This window comes from Bos javanicus, chromosome 17 (assembly GCF_032452875.1).
Source record: "Bos javanicus breed banteng chromosome 17, ARS-OSU_banteng_1.0, whole genome shotgun sequence".
Lineage (NCBI taxonomy): Eukaryota > Metazoa > Chordata > Mammalia > Artiodactyla > Bovidae > Bos > Bos javanicus.
The window spans coordinates 18,712,776-18,731,803 of NC_083884.1; the positions used below are offsets into that span (position 1 = coordinate 18,712,776).

General features: G+C 46.2%; 1 protein-coding gene across 1 annotated transcript in view; it reads left to right on the plus strand.

Annotated features, from left to right (window-relative positions):
- The first annotated feature begins 9,329 nt into the window (after positions 1-9,329).
- Positions 9,330-19,028, plus strand: part of SETD7 (SET domain containing 7, histone lysine methyltransferase) — a 57,696-nt gene continuing 47,997 nt past the window's right edge. Inside the window, exons 1-2 of the mRNA XM_061384154.1 lie at positions 9,330-9,920; positions 10,626-10,758. Coding sequence (XP_061240138.1) covers positions 9,891-9,920; positions 10,626-10,758 — 163 coding nt within the window. The 5' untranslated portion in view covers positions 9,330-9,890. The remainder of the gene's footprint in view (positions 9,921-10,625; positions 10,759-19,028) is intronic.

Sequence of the window (19,028 nt, forward strand, 5' to 3'; positions counted from 1 at the left end):
AAAATTGACTTCCCCATCTCTCTTATATACAACTTACAAAGAAACTAGCCTGCTTTATATCACAATCTTTTATCACTCCTGAATGGGTAGAGAAGCCCAGGAGAAGCCAGTCCAGAGATTGGGAGCATAGGCAATGTGGAGGACATGCCCTGGCTTCCTGCTGCTGCTGCAGAAAGCAGCTGTGTGACCCCATAGACGGCAGCCCACCAGGCTCCCCCGTCCCTGGGATTCTCCAGGCAAGAACACTGGAGTGGGTTGCCATTTCCTTCTCCAATGCATGAAAGTGAAAAGTGAAAGTGAAGTCGCTCAGTTGTGTCCAACTCTTAGCAACCCCATGGACTGCAGCCTACCAGGCTCCTCCGTCCATGGGATTTTCCAGGCAAGGGTACTGGAGTGGGGTGCCATTGCCTTCTCCGTCCCTGGCTTCCTAGCTGAGCAATAATAACTAGACAGCCCACCTCCACAGTGAACTGATGCCCAGCCCAGGCGTGAGGCACCACCCAGATGCCAGGTTGGGAAAAGATGTTCAGGGCTTATGGAAGACCGGCCCCCACCACACAGCTGCTCAGCTAGCATTGCTCTCCAAAGGGACAGTAAAGGGCCTGCCACTGGGCTTCTCCTCTGTGTTCCTCTATCTTGAGCACAAGAGTATTTGAGCTGGGCTCTTTAAGTTGGACCAAAAGATATTTCAAAATTTGGCCACAGCATCTTTTCCTGGGACTTGATTTATGGGCTCAGCAAGGAGGATCAACAGGACCTTAAGTGACCTGAAGGGACACTCTACATTCAAAAGGACTGCAAGGCAGGTAGCAGTAGAGTCCATCTCAACAATGGATGGCTTAGCATCTAGCTCCTCTGGGTGGACACTTATGGGTCAAGGATGTCATTTCAATGCCAGATTTCAGAAACACTTTGTCAATCTGCCCTTGTTTGTAACTTCAGTTAGTGAGGCCACGTGAATATTTTCATCTCTGAATACCGAGCTCAAGAATCAGAGTCCTGTTTGCTCTCCATCTATGCTAGAGTAGATAAAACCTGCACCCTCAAGGTGGAATTCTGCAGCCTAAGTCATCATGGAAAAGGCTAGTCTCTCCACTCCCACACAGACGAGGAAAAATAGCCTTCATTTGGGTGCCCAGGATCATATCAGATCAGATCAGTCGCTCAGTCGTGTCCGACTCTTTGCGACCCCATGAATCGCAGCACGCCAGGCCTCCATGTCCATCACCAACTCCCAGAGTTCACTCAGACTCACGTCCATCGAGTCAGTGATGCCATCTAGCCATCTCATTCTCTGTCATCCCCTTCTCCTCCTGCCCTCAATCCCTCCCAGCATCAGAGTCTTTTCCAATGAGTCAACTCTTCGCATGAGGTGGCCAAAATACTGGAGTTTCAGCTTTAGCATCATTCCTTCCAAAGAAATCCCAGGGCTGATCTCCTTCAGAATGGACTGGTGGGATCTCCTTGCAGTCCAAGGGACTCTCAAGAGTCTTCTCCAACACCACAGTTCAAAAGCATCAATTATTTGATGCTCAGCTTTCTTCACAGTCCAACTCTCACATCCATATGTGACCACTGGAAAAACCTTAGCCTTGACTAGACAGACCTTTGTTGGCAAAGTAATGTCTCTGCTTTTGAATATGCTATCTAGGTTGGTCATAACTTTCCTTCCAAGGAGTAAGCATCTTTTAATTTCATGGCTGCAGTCACCATCTGTAGTGATTTTGGAGCCCAGAAAAATAAAGTCTGACACTGTTTCCACTGTTTCCCCATCTATTTCCCATGAAGTGATGGGACTGGATGCCATGATCTTCGTTTTCTGAATGTTGAGCTTTAAGCCAACTTTTTCACTCTCCTCTTTCACTTTCATCAAGAGGCTTTTTAGTTCCTCTTCACTTTCTGCCATAAGGGTGGTGTTATCTGCATATCTGAGGTTATTGCTATTTCTCCTGGCAATCTTGATTCCAGCTTGTGTTTCTTCCAGTCCAGCGTTTCTCAGGATGTACTCTGCATAGAAGTTAAATAAGCAGGCTGACAATATACAGCCTTGACATACTCATTTTCCTATTTGGAACCAGTCTGTTGTTCCAAGATGGACAACTCTATCACATCCCAGGACCTCTGGACCTTAATAAGCCTGATACCTTTATTGAAAGTTAACCAAAAGAAGGTTAGGTCACTGTCAGTACCCCATGAAGCAAAAATGAGCTGCTTCTCCAAGAACTTGTAAACCAGGTCACCCTCAGAAAGTCAGACTAGCAAAATCTACATATATGGTGGATTTGACGAGAATTAAGCCAGAGTAAACCAAGACACTGACTGAATTTGTGACTGAAGAATTTGTGGCCCAAATTCCCATCGAAGTGACTTGACCGTAATATCAGGAAGGTAGACACGGAATGGTCATCTGAGTTAAATCCACCCATTCCACTCCATTTCAGTTGCTGATTCCTAGACAAAAGAGTCCAAAATGCAGTACTTGGATGCAATCTCAAAAACGACAGAATGATCTCTTCGTTTCCAAGGCAAACCATTCAGTATCACAGTAATCCAAGCCTATGCCCCAACCAGTAATGCCTAAGAAGCTGAAGTTAAACGGTTCTCTGAAGACCTACAAGACCTTTTAGAACTAACACCCAAAAAAGATATCTTTTTCATTATAGGGGACTGGAATGCAAAAGTAGGAAGTCAAGAAACACCTGGGGTAACAGGCAAATTTGGCTTTGGAATACGGAATGAAGCAGGGCAAAAGCTAACAGAGTTTTGCCAAGAGAACTCACTGGTCATAGCAAACACCCTCTTCCAACAACACAAGAGAAGACTCTACACATGGACATCACAGATGGTCAACACTGAAATCAGATTGATTATATTCTTTGCAGCCAAAGATGGAGAAGCTCTATACAGTCAGTGAAAACAAGACTGGGAGCTGACTGTGGCTCAGATCATGAACTCGCTATTGCCAAATTCAGACTTAAACTGAAGAAAGTAGGGAAAACCACTAGACCATTCAGGTATGACCTAAATCAAATCCCCTATGATTATACAGTGGAAGTAGAAATAAATTTAAGGGACTAAATCTGATAGATAGAGTGCCTGATGAACTATGGACGGAGGTTCGTGACATTGTACAGGAGACAGGGATCAAGACCATCCCCATGGAAAAGAAATGCAAAAAAGCAAAATGGCTGTCTGGGGAGGCCTTACAAATAGCTGTCAAAAGAAGAGAAGTGAAAACCAAAGGAGAAAAGGAAAGATATAAGCATCTGAATGCAGAGTTCCAAAGAATAGCAAGGAGAAAGAAGAAAGCCTTCCTCAATGATCAGTACAAAGAAATAGAGGGAAACAACAGAATGGGAAAGACTAGAGATCTCTCCAAGAAAATTAGAGATACCAAGGGAACATTTCATGCAAAGATGGGCTCGATAAAGGACAGAAATGGTATGGACCTAATAGAAGCAGAAGATATTAAGAAGAGATGGCAGGAATACACAGAAGAACTGTACAAAAAAAGCTTCACAACCCAGATAATCACGATGGTGTGATCACTGACCTAGACAGACATCCTGGAATGTGAAGTCAAGTGGGCCTTAGAAAGCATCATTGTGAACAAAGCTAGTGGAGGTGATGGAATTCCAGTGGAGCTATTTCAAATCCTGAAAGATGATACTGTGAAAGTGCTGCACTCAATACGCCAGCATAGTTGGAAAACTCAGCAGTGGCCAAAGGACTGGAGAATGTCAGTTTTCATTCCAATCCCAAAGAAAGACAATGTCAAAGAATGCTCAAACTACCGCACAATTGCACTCATCTCACATGCTAGTAAAGGAATGCTCAAAATTCTCCAAGCCAGGCTTCAGCAATACATGAACTGTGAACTTCCAGATGTTCAAGCTGGTTTTAAAAAAGGCAGAGGAACCAGAGATCAAATTGCCAACATCTGCTGGATCATCGAAAAAGCAAGAGAGTTCCAGAAAAACATCTATTTCTGCTTTATTGACTATGCCAAAGCCTTTGACTGTGGATCACAAGAAACTGTGGAAAATTCTGAAAGAGATGGGAATATCAGACCACCTGACCTGCTTCTTGAGAAACCTATATGCAGGTTAGGAAGCAACAGTTAGAACTGGACATGGAACAACAGACTGGTTCCAAATAGGAAAAGGAGTACGTCAAGGCTATATATTGTCAGCCTGCTTATTTAACTTCTATGCAGAGTACATCATGAGAAACACTGGGCTGGAAGAAGCACAAGCTGGAATCAAGATTGCTGGGAGAAATATCCATCACCTCAGATATGCAGATGACACCCTTATGGCAGAAAGTGAAGAGGAACTAAAAAGCCTTTTGATGAAAGTGAAAGAGGAGAGTGAAAAAGTTGGCTTAAAGCTCAACATTCAGAAAACGAAGATCATGGCATCTGGTCCCATCACTTCATGGGAAATAGATGGGGAAACAGTGGAAACAGTGTCAGACTTTATTTTTCTGGGCTCCAAAATCACTGCAGATGGTGACTACAGCCATGAAAGTAAAAGATGCTTACTCCTTGGAAGGAAAGTTATGACCAACCTAGATAGCATATTGAAAAGCAGAGACATTACTTTGCTAACAAACGTCTGTCTAGTCAAGGCTATGGTTTTTCCAGTGGTCACATATGGATGTGAGAGTTGGACTGTGAAGAAAGCTGAGCATCAAATAATTGATGCTTTTGAACTGTGGTGTTGGAGAAGACTCTTGAGAGTCCCTTGGACTGCAAGGAGATCCCACCAGTCCATTCTGAAGGAGATCAGCCCTGGGATTTCTTTGGAAGGAATGATGCTGAAGCTGAAACTCCAATACTTTGACCACCTCATGCGAAGAGTTGACTCATTGGAAAAGACTCTGATGCTGGGAGGGATTGAGGGCAGGAGGAGAAGGGGATGACAGAGGATGAGATGGCTGGATGGCATCACCAACTCGATGGACATGAGTCTGAGTGAACTCTGGGAGTTGGTGATGGACATGGAGGCCTGGCGTGCTGCGATTCATGGGGTCGCAAAGAGTCGGACACAACTGAGTGACTGAACTGAACTGAACTGAGACACGGAATGTGATTATGACTTTAAAAGTGTAACTCCGCCTAGTTGGCCAAATAGGACCTTGTGTGGGAGAAACTGGTTTGAAGAGACACGTGGATATGGAAAGGAAGATGAAACTCTCAGAAGGTGGCAGGCCCATCTAAGCAAGTATGGGTGGGGTGTGTGGGCTGCCTCAGGCTTTCAGGGACTTGTGTCAGGGGTATTTCTCTATGGACCATACAACTAATTTCATTTATTCTAAATCCAGTTTAAGCAAACATCTGGATAAAATTTGTGTTCTCAAGTACCTTTATTTATAGAAACTGTGCTTGCCATGGCAGCATGAGTATTCTGGTCCGTTGATCATAATTCAGGTCTGTACATCAGTCTCTGGGGGTCTTATTTGAGGAATTTCAGAATCTGGGCCTTGATGAATGTTGTTACATTTGTGGTAAATAAGACAACTGGAAATGCCGTTCCATTCACTCTGTGGACAGTAATGTCAAAAGATACACAAGGTACCCACCCCCTGCAATGTTAGCATTTGTACATGACTGATTACAGGACCCAATAACCTTAACTGCAGCCCACTAAAATATTTTTTAAAAAGCAACACAATAACATGATACTTAAGAAAACACATTTGGTTTTGATGGTCGTTATTTTTCAAATTCCTGCACCTTATTGATTTTTCTATTTTCTAAAGCAGTCACCTCTTTGAAATCGTTTCCAATTTTTTTTTTAAATTATGTCATTCAGCAGCTTCACAGAACCCAAGACTGACAAGGGTTTTCATAACCCATAATGCAAAGGCCAAAAGAACCAGGCACACGGCATAGGAAGAACATGTGTTCAGAGTGGACCCAGACAGGGAGACCTGGGCTTCATCTTCCCTTCCTCCATGCTCCAAAAGGTCTAAATTTAGTTTACTGTATCTACTGCAATGACATTAACATGTTGCAAGAACAAGAATCAAGCCAAAGAGAGAAGAAGAAGCATAATGTGGTGTGAGATATTTAAATGCCATGGCAACAATGATGTCTTCTCCATTATTTAATTCACTTCCTCGGGTCAGGTTATCCTACCTTCTCTCCCCTGCACTTCCTGTTGCAGTGATCAAATCAGGTCACCCTGAATCTGTGAGTCCTCCTCACGACTGCAGTCATGTCTATTTCCAGCAGAATGAATTTTCTCCATCTCTTCCTTTGCTCCCAGACCTTTATTTTGGTGCCCTTGATGTTCCCAGTTGCTCTTCGCTGAGCTCCACACGCTGTAAATGCTTCCCTTTCATCCACATCTCCTCCCCCACACCCTTCCCCCAGCGCTGCTCTCTGCCCCTCCCTCCAGCTTCTGCAGTTGTCACTAACACAGATAGCCACTTGATTAGCAACTCAGTGATTCAGAAGCCAAGAACCTTAGCCCTCCGCAAAGGCCCCTGCTTCTCTTTTCAGAGTCAGATCAAGTCCATCACCCTCTGTACCATTCAGTATAGAAGTCCGGGGACCTTGAATATTCCATTTGCCAAGTTTAGCCCCCACCCCCTAATTCTTCCCTTTTCTTCTTCTGTGTGTGTCCCTGGAGCTCTTCATGCTCTATTTAACTTTTCCCCAGGAAAGGTGGACAGAGAAGGTTTAAGTTTAGGATTTCGATGGACGACCAACCTCCTCGTTTACAGATGGGAAAACCAAGGTCCAGAGAGTTTAACTGAGCAGCTGCATGGCTAACCCTTGGAGGAACCAAAACATATGGGATGAAAACTCAAGAACAGTGGCAGATTTGGTGCGGAAAAAAAATCTTATTAAGGGGTGAGCAGTGCCAAGACCAGACTTGATGATTACCTAAGAGTTCCTTCACTCATTCTGCTCTTGTCTCCCTGCCAGCAGTGTAAGCAAAAGATCAAAGCAGAGCATGCATACCAGTCATAGATCCACCAGGACACCTGGGGAGGCTCCGCCTCCTAGGAGCTTGGAGACCCTGAAGACGGCCTGGGCCCCTCCAGCCCAGATCAGCGGGACAAGAGGAGGGTTCAGAGACAGCCAGGCTAATGAACTCCGCTCAAGTCCCACATCCACTAGGCTTTTCACTATTAGCCAGCACACACAGTGGTAAATTGACAGAAAATTTCCCCCTCAGTGTAGGAAGATGCATAAAATACATGATGCCTGTGAAAATATATTTATTGCAAAAGTTATATCAGTCTTGTAAGAAAGCACCAGCCTTCTCTGGGAAAAGGCATGGGTGGGAAAATGAATAAAATAACTTAGTATTTTGACTGTTTGCTGCAGTGGAAGAGGGACTTCTGTTTCTCAAGCTGAGTGGGAAGAGAGGGATTTATCCTTGGATGCCTAGGAACAAGGCGGAATAGCGTAGAAAAGTCACTCCTTGGTGTGAGCATGGGGGCAAGTCCCCACCCCAACCCCCAGGCCTGGCTGATGGTCGTTCCCAGCCAGCCATTCCTCCCGGGTCGGGCTTATTCCGGCCCGTTGGGATCTGCTGAGTGAGGCACTGAGCCTGGCTGCTGCCGCTGCCGCCCAGCACTGTGATTAAGAGCTCAATGATTGATTTTCTAGCCCATGACCACATTGGTGGGGACAGAGTATGGCAGAGGAGGCTGGCGGGAAGCCAAGTGGAAAGAGGGTTTATGAAATGAGCTCTCAATGAAGAAAACTGTGGGAAAGAATGCGATGGGAGCAGATCTGGGGCTAGTAGATGTGGGAAAGCAGAACAACTCAAAAATGCTCTTCAAACTCGAACTAAAAACACAGCATTTTGCCAAACACAGGAAGGATCTGGTATGTGAGAAAGGCTCAGCGCTGTTTATATAAAATAGACTATTCCTCTCTGCACAACCATCACGAACAAGGCTTAACCTCCCTTCTGTACTGGGCACTGTGCTGGGTTCTGAGGCTAGAAAGAAGAATCAGTCAGTCTAGAGAAGGGGATTGAAAACACATGGAATGAGGTGTTAAAAATGCAAATGGCTCTTAAGGGAGTCATCAAAACATTTTGCCTAAACTTTGGGCCCAGAGCCAGCAGGCAGGAGTGGGGCAGGGAGGGCCTGGGACTGCGCCCTGGGTGCTGCCTGCCTCCTGTGCAAACCTGAGGAAGGTTCTAGCAGGAAGACCCTGGTTGCTTCCCCCCGCACCCCCACCCCTGTTACATCCAGAGGAGGTCTGCTGAAGTTATGGGAGCTGGGAAAACCTCCCAGCACCAAGGGGCAGTTAGACATCCTCCTTATAAGCCTCAAGTTGTGGACACTTGTGACATGATTCCTTTCCCTCCCCTCACACACACCCCCACCCACTTCGAACTTGGGTCTCAGTTGACTCCCCATGTGTGTTTTGAGGGAAGATTTAACCTACTATGCCCCTGTTTCAACCCCCTTTGAGTAAAGAAATAAATTATTTGTGTTTCGTTTAGCTTTCAGCATCTTTTTTTTTTTTTTGCCCTGTAAAATAAACTGGAAACTGAAGAAGATGAGTATCTGTGTGTTTTTGTGCATCAGTGTTTAATATGTAAGAGAGGAGATGATATGTTTTAAAAGGGGAAATAAGAAAAAAATATCATACAACTTAAAACTTAGTGCTTGACCAAGCTCAGTATCTGATGGTTTTATTTTTTTAATATCTGAAATAAAATTCTATTTCTGCAGTTCATGTCTGAAAATGGTGTAATCCAAAGTGGCTCTTTCATCTTCCACTGCAGGAACTGGTTCTTTTTGTAGCTTTGGAGCCCAGGTGTCTGCCCTGGAGGACTTTAAGGAGGTTATATTTAAGCCAGAAGACTTTGGAAAAGTATAGACTAGGCTGGAGGACCTCTGAGCAGTCTAGCCTGAGCTGGCAGAACTGATACCAGTGTAGCCTAAGCCTCTTATCTCCTAGGGGAGGAATTCAAGCTGTGAAAAGGTGGCCTGCCCAGGCCCTTCTGCAGGTGAGCATCACCAGGACACAACCTTCTTAACCCCTGGCTCAGGGGCCTTCCCGCTCTTTCTCAGTCAAAACGGACTGAAATTTCTGGCAGTGCTGAGACACATGTCCCTAACATTGTGCTCTTTTTCACAGAATAAAAACTGAGTTTAAGAAGAAACACAGTACTCGATTAAAAAAAAAAAATACCTGGCATTTAAGCACAAAGCCCCAAAACAAGGCGTGGTCTCCCGGGTACTTGAAGTACTCCGAAATCCGCAAAGTCTCATTCGTGGTTCAGAAAACAGAATAGAACAACTTTCTCTGCTCCCTCCTCTCCTCTCCCCGCCCTCACCCGCTCGCTCCGTGCAGTAGCTGTTCTTGGCAGATGCCCAAAGCGGCACCCGGTAATTCCACGGTACATTGTGTACATTTGCATCCATTTAACCAGCTATTTGCAGCCGCCCTTTACCGCCACCTGTAAGAGGCAACGCCGTAATGACACTAAGTGGCGGGGCCGGGAAGCGGGGGCCCCGTGATGTTCTACACTTCAAGAGCAGGAATTTGTGAAGGGCTGGCACTTGGAGAAACCAGGAGACGGCTGGGGACATCACACGTACTGGGCGGGAGGCGACAGGAGGAGGCGCGCCAGACGGAGGGTCCTTCCTCGGGAGCTCCAGTCGTTGGCTCCTTTTCCGTTACCACCACCGCGAGGAGGGACCTGCCGGGCCTTCCGCGCGGCTTATTTCCTGCCTGATAAAGAGCCCGCTGCCATTTGGATTTGCTGAAGCTCTGAATCACTCGAGACGAGACGCCTGATGGTCCCGAGGAGGGTGGGGACGCAGCGCGCTAGGGTGGGAGCCGCAGTCCGGCGGCATCCGGGCTGGATGTCACCCCCTGGCGCCTGGGAAACCTGCTCGCGGATGTGATGCGGCAACGCGGGGACACCTGCGCTCCCGTGCGTGCCGCACTCGTGCAGCTCCGGGTGGCAAACGGGATGAAGTGGGGGCGAGGGCGAGAGGAAGTTGAGGCGCTGGAGTATCAGGAACGCTGCCTTAGCTTGCCCGGCTCTTTGGAGGCTGTCCGGAGGAGCCGGGGCGGGGAGGGGAGGGCTGCTGCGGCTGGCGAACACTGAACGCGGACTTCCAAGGGGTCCCTGGCATAGTTGGAGGTCGAGCGTTCTGAGCCCTCCCCACCCCCAAGGGTGACTACCCGGAGGTCCCAAGTGCCGCGAGGAGCGCTCTCGGAGCGCACCCAGCCTCGCAGAAGCAAAAGCTAAACCCGTGATGGGCCGGGGGACTGGCAGGGTGGGGCGCAGAGCCAGCGCGGACCGGGAGCGCCTTTCGTTTTAAGGAGCCTTACTTCTGGGAAGGGACAGGGAACTGTCAATCAGCGAGGGAGGGAGCGCACCGGCGCTGGGTGATGTCAGCGGATCAGCTGCTCGATAACAAAGAGGGGGTATTACAGGAGAAAGTTGCAGCGGCGGCGGCGGCGGCCACGGCAGCACCCCGGAGCCTGGGAGGCAAGGGGGCAAGTGGGCGAAGGGAGGAGGGACGGCTGCCGACGGAGCAGCTTAAGGCCAAGGAATTGAAAGGGCTGTAGGGGGAGGCAGTGTGAGCCAGCCCCGACTGCTCCTCCTCTTCCTCCTCCTCCAAACTCGCAGGGTTCAGCCCCAGCGCTCGCTCAGCCGCCGCGAGCACCCGGAGGGACGCGAGGCAGCCGCGCGGCCCCGAGCTGGGCAGGGTCTCCAGCCGCCATGGATAGCGACGATGAGATGGTGGAGGAGGCGGTGGAAGGTACAAGCATCTCTGTGGGGCCCTGGGAGGAGGCGCCGGAGGGGGCACGGGACGCGGAAGGAGTGGCGGGCTGCGACCGGCGCGGCTCCGGGCCCCCAGCGGCCGCCACTGTCCCCTAGGCGGGTGGCCGGGTTCGCGCAGGGGCCGGACGGCCACGGCCACGCCACTGGGAGCGCGCAGTGCGCGGCAGGGCGCAGGCCGGGAACGGGGCTCAGCTGGGTCGGGGTCCCCGGGGGGTCAGGAGAGGGGCACGGCTGCTCCATCCTGCCCGGCCACCGCCTGCATCCGCCTTCGGAGTTGCAAAACCTGCCCCGCACTCCGGCCTTCCCCTTTTCGGGGATGGGAGATGGAGGTGCGCAGGAGGATAGACCACCCCCCCGCCCCCCCTCCCCCGCCGCCACTGGCGATCTCGGCGGAGCAATCCCGAGCTCCTCTCCCGGCGCCAGCCCTTTCGTTCGGCTTGCCGCTGCGACCCGCGGTGACCGCGGTCGCGTCCGGGTCGGTCCCCCGGCGCAGCGCACAGGGCTGGACCAGGCACGTGGCAGCCGCGGCTCGCGCGGTCGCTCCTCCGAAAAGATGAAATCATTGCAGGGCCGGGGATAAGGCTCCCAACCCGGGGCTTGAACGCACGCCGACCTGGCCTCCGCTGCCCCGGAGCGCATTGGCCAAACCGCCCCTCCCCCTTCCTGCTTCCCCGGCGGGTGCCGCCGCCGCCACGCTGTGCAGGCGCCCGGCAAGCCCGGACCCAAATTGCTGGGTGACACTTAACTTTCTGAATTCCATGCAGTTGGCTGTGGGTGATATCACCGCCTCTGTGTCGTGTTTCTCCGCCCCTTCGCTTCCAGCGCCCCTCCCCCGACTTTTCTCGCCACTTTGTTTTGCTGAGTTTCTCCACCTCTTTTTTTTTTTTTTGGCTAGTTCTAAAAAAACGAGGTGGGGACGTTATACAATCTAGTTGTTTGTATCATGAGACGTTATGATTTTGTAACAGTGAATACTGGAAAATACACGTTAGCGTTATTTATTTCTATGATTCTACCCTGGACGGTACGTCGTGATGTTTTGCAGTGCTTCGTGGTATTATTCCAGAATATTTTAACCAAACAGCTAAGTAAACATTTTTTAGCTTTTGGTTGAATCTGCTTTCTATCTAATTTGTATTAACAAGTTCTTAGAAATGGTAAAGAAAGACAAAGTGACAAGGCTTACAGATGCATGAGAATGCAGTTACTGCTACTTTGGGAGGAAAAAAAATCAATTTTTATATCAACATAATTGACTCCGTTTGCGATGCTCCCAAGGTCTTAGGGAGAGATTAAGTTGAATAATATTTTTTAATTCTCTAAAATCTGTCTTCATGTAACTGTTGAAACTTATTTCTTTATCGTGCTTCAAGGAGTGTTGGTTTTGTTTTAAATTCACAATGCCCTGAACTATTTCTCTCTAAGTAAAGCCAATGCTGGGACTTCCTGGGGCCCAAAGACGGTGATTGGTAATCTTCTTTAAACTTAAATTATTGACTACGTGTGCCTTCATGTTATGAAAGATAGTTGAAAAATGCTACTCTCAGATTGTTAGGACTTGCTCTCATTCTTCAAAATTTACTTAGACTTGTAAAAATAATGCAAACCCTTGATCCCAGGCAGTGCTCCCAAGGTTAAACTACCTTACCCTTTGAAGCTGTTTGGAAACCTAAGGCTCAGTTGTCCACAGTCCCAGGCTCCTTGCAGAATGTGAACAAGCAGCTTTAGAAATACATCGATGCTTTTGAGATTGCTTAATGGGTGGAAGCAGAGAAACTTCTTTATATAAGCAAGGAAGTTTCTGTTATATAGAGTGTGAGGGTATGTTCATATACATTATTACCCAAAGTCAGAATGTACTTGAGAAGGGTCACTATTTAATTCTTATGCTGGCACAACTGGCTTAAACCTTGAATGTCTGGAGGAATCCAGGACACATGGTTACTCAGTAATACCAACAGTAAACAAAGTAACGCAGAGCCTTTAAGTCCTTAGAGGCACACAAGGCGTAGACTCACACAGTGTCTAGAGCACGCATGTGTAAAAGCAGGCTTTTTCCCAGCCATTCTTGGCCTCTTAAAGTGCTGTCTGTAATAGTGTCAAGATCTAACACACGCATGGGGGACTGGTAAAAGGCTAGTCTGAGCATCTTGGTGTGGAAGTACCGGCTAACCTACTTCTGTCCATATACAGAGCGTGTGTTCTCTGCAGTTTCATTGTCTTAGCTATCATTATTGCTGTAATTATTTAGTTCTTACTATGTGCAGGCTCTGTGCTAAGTATTTCACACACACACTCATGATGTGAGTACTCCTATTATCCTAATTTTACAGAGGAGGAAGCCGAGGCTTAGAGAAGTTAAGAACTGACCCAAGGACCCTCAGCCATGCAGGGGACAGGCTTGGACCCCAGAACCCAGCTCCACCATACGACATCGTCTCCCTGTGTGTGTGTGTGAATTGCTCAATCATGTCTGACTCTTGGCAACCCCCCAACTGTAGCCTGCCAGGCTCCTCTGTCCGTGGAGTTCTCCAGGCAAGAACACTGGAGTGGATTGCCATTCGCTTCTCTAGTAGTCTCCCTACACCCTTCTTATTTTTTATTTCTTAATGAGCCAGTCACATATAGGAAACAGTTGGTAGCTGAGTTTGAAAGCAACCGTTAAATGTTGTGTCGGTGTCATTCTTTATCAGTGTCACTCTTTAGAGGCTGGTTCTGAAAGAGTTCAGTGACTCTCAGAAAAAAATATATTTGGGGAAAGAGAATTTAACTTATAGCCTCTGCTACCGACATCCTTTTTCTTCCTCCTTAGAAATTTACTCTGGGGAAGAAACTGGTCTCTTCAGGACTTAAGTCTGAGTGTTGATTGTCACATCATGTATCTTTTGGTTACCTCTCTGTTAGGGTGGAACTGCAGCTTGGTTGGTGTTCTAAGCTCTGGTGGAGGAATCCCTGAGGGCAGGTGGGTGGAGGGGAGGGAGTTTCTGTTTATGATGTTGGCTGGGCTTCCTTGGGAGGGCAGCCCTGGGGCTCAGCGGGCCTGCAAACATCACCTGAGCTCCTGCTGTGGTTTTTATTCTTTTATATTATTATTATTTTAAAGGTTTTCTTGGCTGCCCTGCACAGCATATGGGAATCTTAGTTCCTACAAGGGATAATCCATGCCCTTGGCATTGGAAGCACAGAGTCTCAACCACTGGATGGCCAAGGAAGTCCCCTTGCTGTGGTTTTTTTTCTTTGAGGCTCATTGGTTCGGGGAAGGGTGATGTTTAACTTTGGGAATAGAAGTTTTTATTACATCTATTTCTTTGCCTATCAGTAGACACAAAGATGAATACAAGGTTTTCCCTAATGTAATTTGAAATAAATATATCATATCTAATCAGATGAGTGATGGTGGTTGAGAGGAAGTGGAAATTGCATACAGCCTGTGGAAGTAGTTGGGGAAGGAATTCCTGGAAGAGTTGGCGTGGAATTGAGTCCAGTTGAGAGAGGCACTTTGCGAGAAAAGAGAGGTGTGGAATGAAACAACAATTCACAGGAAAAAAGAAAACAAATGACCAATAAGCATTTGAAAAGAAACAACTTCACTAAATAAATACAAATGCAAATGCTGAGATAAAGGTTTTCTCTAATTAGGTTGGCAAAATTCAATAAGACTAATATCATCCTGCAAAGAAGGGGACATTCTTACATATGATTCATTAGTATCATCAAGGAATTTCAGCTAATCAAAGGTTAACCCAGGTACATCAAAACATAAAAAAGGAAAAGGAAAAAGAGGGGGAGAGTGGAATTATTGCAGGCACATTCAGAGACGAACTGCTGGCTTCTACTATAACAGAGGGTCGAGGAGGAGAAAAGTGGAGGGTAACACAGGGAACGGAGTCTTGTCACAGGCCCAGACCGTGAAGTGTCCTAGAGGCTCTTTAGAGTTCAGAGTGGAAGGATGGGGGCTCTGCTCTGGGAGAATGAACAGGCAGTGGGGAGCAGGTGAAGCGATCATCTAGAAGGCTCTTTGAAGTAGCAGTTATGAGGGCAGGAAAAATCAGACAGGCCTGGAAACATAAAGGCCACATGGAGGAAGAAAAAAAGGGGAAAGAGCAGCATCACTAGAACAAAGAAGCCAGAATGAAAATAAGAATCTCTGTGTTTCACTGCCCCAGTCCCCTCAAATAGTAAGAGGATTTTTTTTTCCCCTTAAAATATATTTATTTATTTTTAATTGATTGATCATTGCCTTACAATATTGGTTTGATTTATGCCATACATCAAAATGAATTAGCCATAGGTGTACACATATCCCTTCCATCTTAAACCTCCCTCCCACCTCTCACCCTTTCGCACCCGTCTAAGTCCTGACAGAGCCCAGGTTTGAATTCCCCGAGTCATACAGCGAATTTCTATTTGCTGTCTATCTTACATATGTTAATGTATATGCTTCCATGCTGTGTGTGTGCTTAGTCACTCGGTCGTGTCATGGACTTGTAGCCCGCCAGGCTCCTCTGTCCATGGAATTCTCCAGGCAAGAATATTGCAGTGGGTTGCCATGCCCTCTTTCAGGGGATCTTCCCAATCCAGGGATTGAACCCAGGTCTTCCACATTACTGGTGGATTCTTTACCGTCTGAGCCACCATGGGAAGCCCCATGCTTCCATGCTGCTCTCTCTCAAATAGTAAGAGTATTTTTAACTGTCCTCCTAATCACTTATCCTACCTGTCTCTAATAAGACTGCTGATGCTCTGAACTTAGGAAGAATACAGGCGAGGTGTCTGGTAACACGCTTTGTATGTGGGCCTCACGTTAAAACTATGACCCTCACAACTAATAACTGAGCTCTTGCAAAGGATGACTTTCAAAAATCAAATTGTGTTTTTAACCACAAGCATCAGTGCTTCATCATGAAGGCACATTCTTGCACTAAACAGAATAAGTTTGCCTTTTTTATGATTATTACCTTTTTAAAAATAATTCTGTTCTACAAAACCAACAATGCATGTAAGGGTCTCTGGTTCTGAGAGGAACACACACACACTCTCTCAGACACACACACACACACACACTCAGATCTCCTGTGAGTAAGCCTGAGGCTGTACGCAGCAGAGTGTCTGATCCAGAGGGAATTTCCTGTGCTGAGAGGAACCATCACTGCACAAAATACAGCCCTCGCTCTCATCAGGTTCATGAAAAAAACTCTGAGGGAACCCGAGGGGAAAAAAAATTGAACTTCTGTCTGTTCAGTAGATAATGATCTTGAGAGCAAAGTGAAAAAGTAGATTTGTGAGACGGTTCTTTTTTTTCCCCTTTCTCTAACTTCTGTCAATATTTGAACGCCGTGCTACAGACAGATGTACGACACAAGAGCCGGGGCAGCTCTCCCAACACACGACCGTCATTCTAGTGGGTTTTCCTTGTTTGGGTCTGGCCCTCAACCTCTGTGGAGTGGGAACTGGCCTGGAAGGCTGTTGGCTGACTTGGCACATTGCACAGGCTGACCTCAATCCGAGCAGGCAGGACTAGTGTTGCTCTTTGCGTTGGTAACACGTGGAAGAGGCAGGCATTTGCCGTCAGGATATGCTGGTGCTGTGAGAACTCTCTTAACTCTGAAGGCCTCTTCCATTTCTCTGTCTGGGACCTGAGATCACCTCTCTTTAGAGGTCACTTCTCCTGCCATCGGCAGGAAAGGATACCCTGCCAGTTCGCTCTTATCCCAGGATTGAAAGAGTCGGGGAAGGTGTTCTTAACATCCATTAGCTCATTCAGGGTAGCTGTTAATGTGTTTCTTGGGCAATAGGGATGACTTTCTCAGCTGTAAGACTGGAATTTGAGGGATGGTTGTGAGGTTTAATTTAGATAATAGGAAATTACATAACTCAGTGCCTGATGCATAGTAGGTAGACAGATGTTTTTTTCTTCTCTGTGGTTCAGTCTCCCTCTCCATTAAATTCACTTACTGGCAAAATAAATATTACATGATCTTATTGTCCAAATGGCTTTGGAACAAGAGTTGTACCAGAAGCTCCTACAGCACTAGTTGGTAGGAGATGTGAGGTCATAGCAACCCAGTCTCTTCTCTTCCTGACATTTCTTTTCTTGGAAAGTCTCTTAGCTGTTATTGTTTTGGTTGTGGGTGTTGTTTTAAATATAAAGTTCTGCTGCCAGAAACACCACCCCAGGCTATTAAATATTCAGGATGGAAGTCTTGAGTGATCATAAGCCGTATTAACTTTTAGCTCCTTTTCATTGATCCTGGTCATTGATCACATCCTGGTCATTGATCACATCATCCTGCTTTTGGAAGGATGAGAAGAGAACAGACAAGCCAACCAGAGGACCCTGCTGTGATCTGATAGAAGGCGATTTCAGAGATTTCTCGCAGCATACAACCTGAACACCTGTGGACAGGCAGTAAAGGGTCACCCGTCCCAGCCTTCTTCCTAGACACGTGGTGTCACCAGAAAAACGGCCAACATTCAGCAGCCCCTCTGTTCCTTTCTCCCTGGAGACTAAGACGGTGCTGGGACTTCTCCCCACTGGCCGGTACAGAGGCCGCATCCTTCATGGAGCGGGGTTGGTATTACCGCTCTCATCTCGGTAGGATTCAGGACTGTCCCTCAAGTGTTTTTATTGTGTTCTGTGATGCTTCCAATTTTCTGCAGTATCTAAATGCCGCTGCTGAGGGTGCACCTGTTTTGCTCAGAAATAGGACAGGACCATTGCAACTGAGGAAAGGTGGAAATGAATTTACATTGGGTTTTTTTCCCCTTAGGGTTCATATTTATCATAATACTTCTCTTGATCCAAAGTAGAATAGGGACTTCCCCAGTGGTCCGGTGACTCTGTGCTCCCAATACAGGGGCCCAGATTTGATCCTTGGTCAGGGAACTATTACTAGATCCCACATGCTACAGCTAAGACCCCGCATGGCCAAATAAAATTTTTAAATATATTAAAAAAAAATGAGGCAAAATCACTAATTTCATCAAATATTAGTTTTATAAAGTCTGAAATATGTGAACTGTTTTCTATGGAGAAAGCATTTTCAACAGATTAGTAAGTACTTCAATATAAGGCTAAAATGGTTATCCTGATAGTTATACCTGAATCAAAAGTGGGATGCTACATTCATAGGAATGCTAACAGCTAAATTTAATTTGATCTGAGCAACATTTCATTAGAAAAAGCTTTTAACTATACACTGAGTGGGTTTTTTATGAAAAAAGAAAAAGACTTAATTTATTTCAATGAGAAAAATGTCATCAGTAGATATTTAGAAAATAATTGTCCAAATTATTTCATATGATTCAAGTGTCATTGAATCATGTCACATACAGTTGGTTTTAGAGCAAGGAAGCAAATGTGGTCTAGTTCCCTCCTAACCATTAACTTCCTGGCCCTTGGTGAAAAAAAAATTGTGTTAAGAGAAAAGGATCCTTATTGACTGTGATTTATTTAAGTAGCCATGTTTTCTTGTGATATATTCTAGGTAATTCATTCTATACAGAATGCGATATAGCAATAAAACAGTCTTTGTTTGTTTGTATTTTATGTTTATGTAATCAATAATACAAATAAACAGGTTTTTTGCTCTTCATAAGAGTGCTTGCTTACTATCCCTTCTAAGGGATGATACTGTTTTACCACTTTAGAAGAAATTATTTTAGGAGAGTAAAGCATTCATTGTGGTGTTATGGTCTGTGTTCCTTTTTTTTTTTATGTCTGTGAGCCATCTGGAAGCCATATTTAAGTGTTTAATGTCCCTGCATTGCACAGTATTTAATTATTTTATACCTTTTCATCCATGACTCAGGTCATTAACCCAGGAAAAAGTCAGCAGATTAACTGCTGCCTTTATTTTCAACCCACCTCTGCAAAATTAGCTCAGCAAAATGACTGGGGAGACACCAAGGAGGCGACTCCTGGGTTTTGTGAAATATGTGGATAATAATAAGAAACCTAAATGTTGACTGGAAACATAAATATTAAAATATACCAGTTGGTGATGCGAGAAGAACCAGCAATTTAAAGATCACAGTGTAATCATGGCTACTGATGTTCAAAATCACTGCTTAAATGATCATATGGATACTTCTGGCTACATTTAAAGCACAAACCCTCTGAACCCAATGGGCAGAAGGTATATGACAAGGTTATTACTGAACATTGAAAGCTGAAAGGTTTTTGTAAAGTAAAGCAGTAAGTTCAAGCTTAAGTTCAAGCTTAGAAGGACTCTGAGTTTGTGTGTT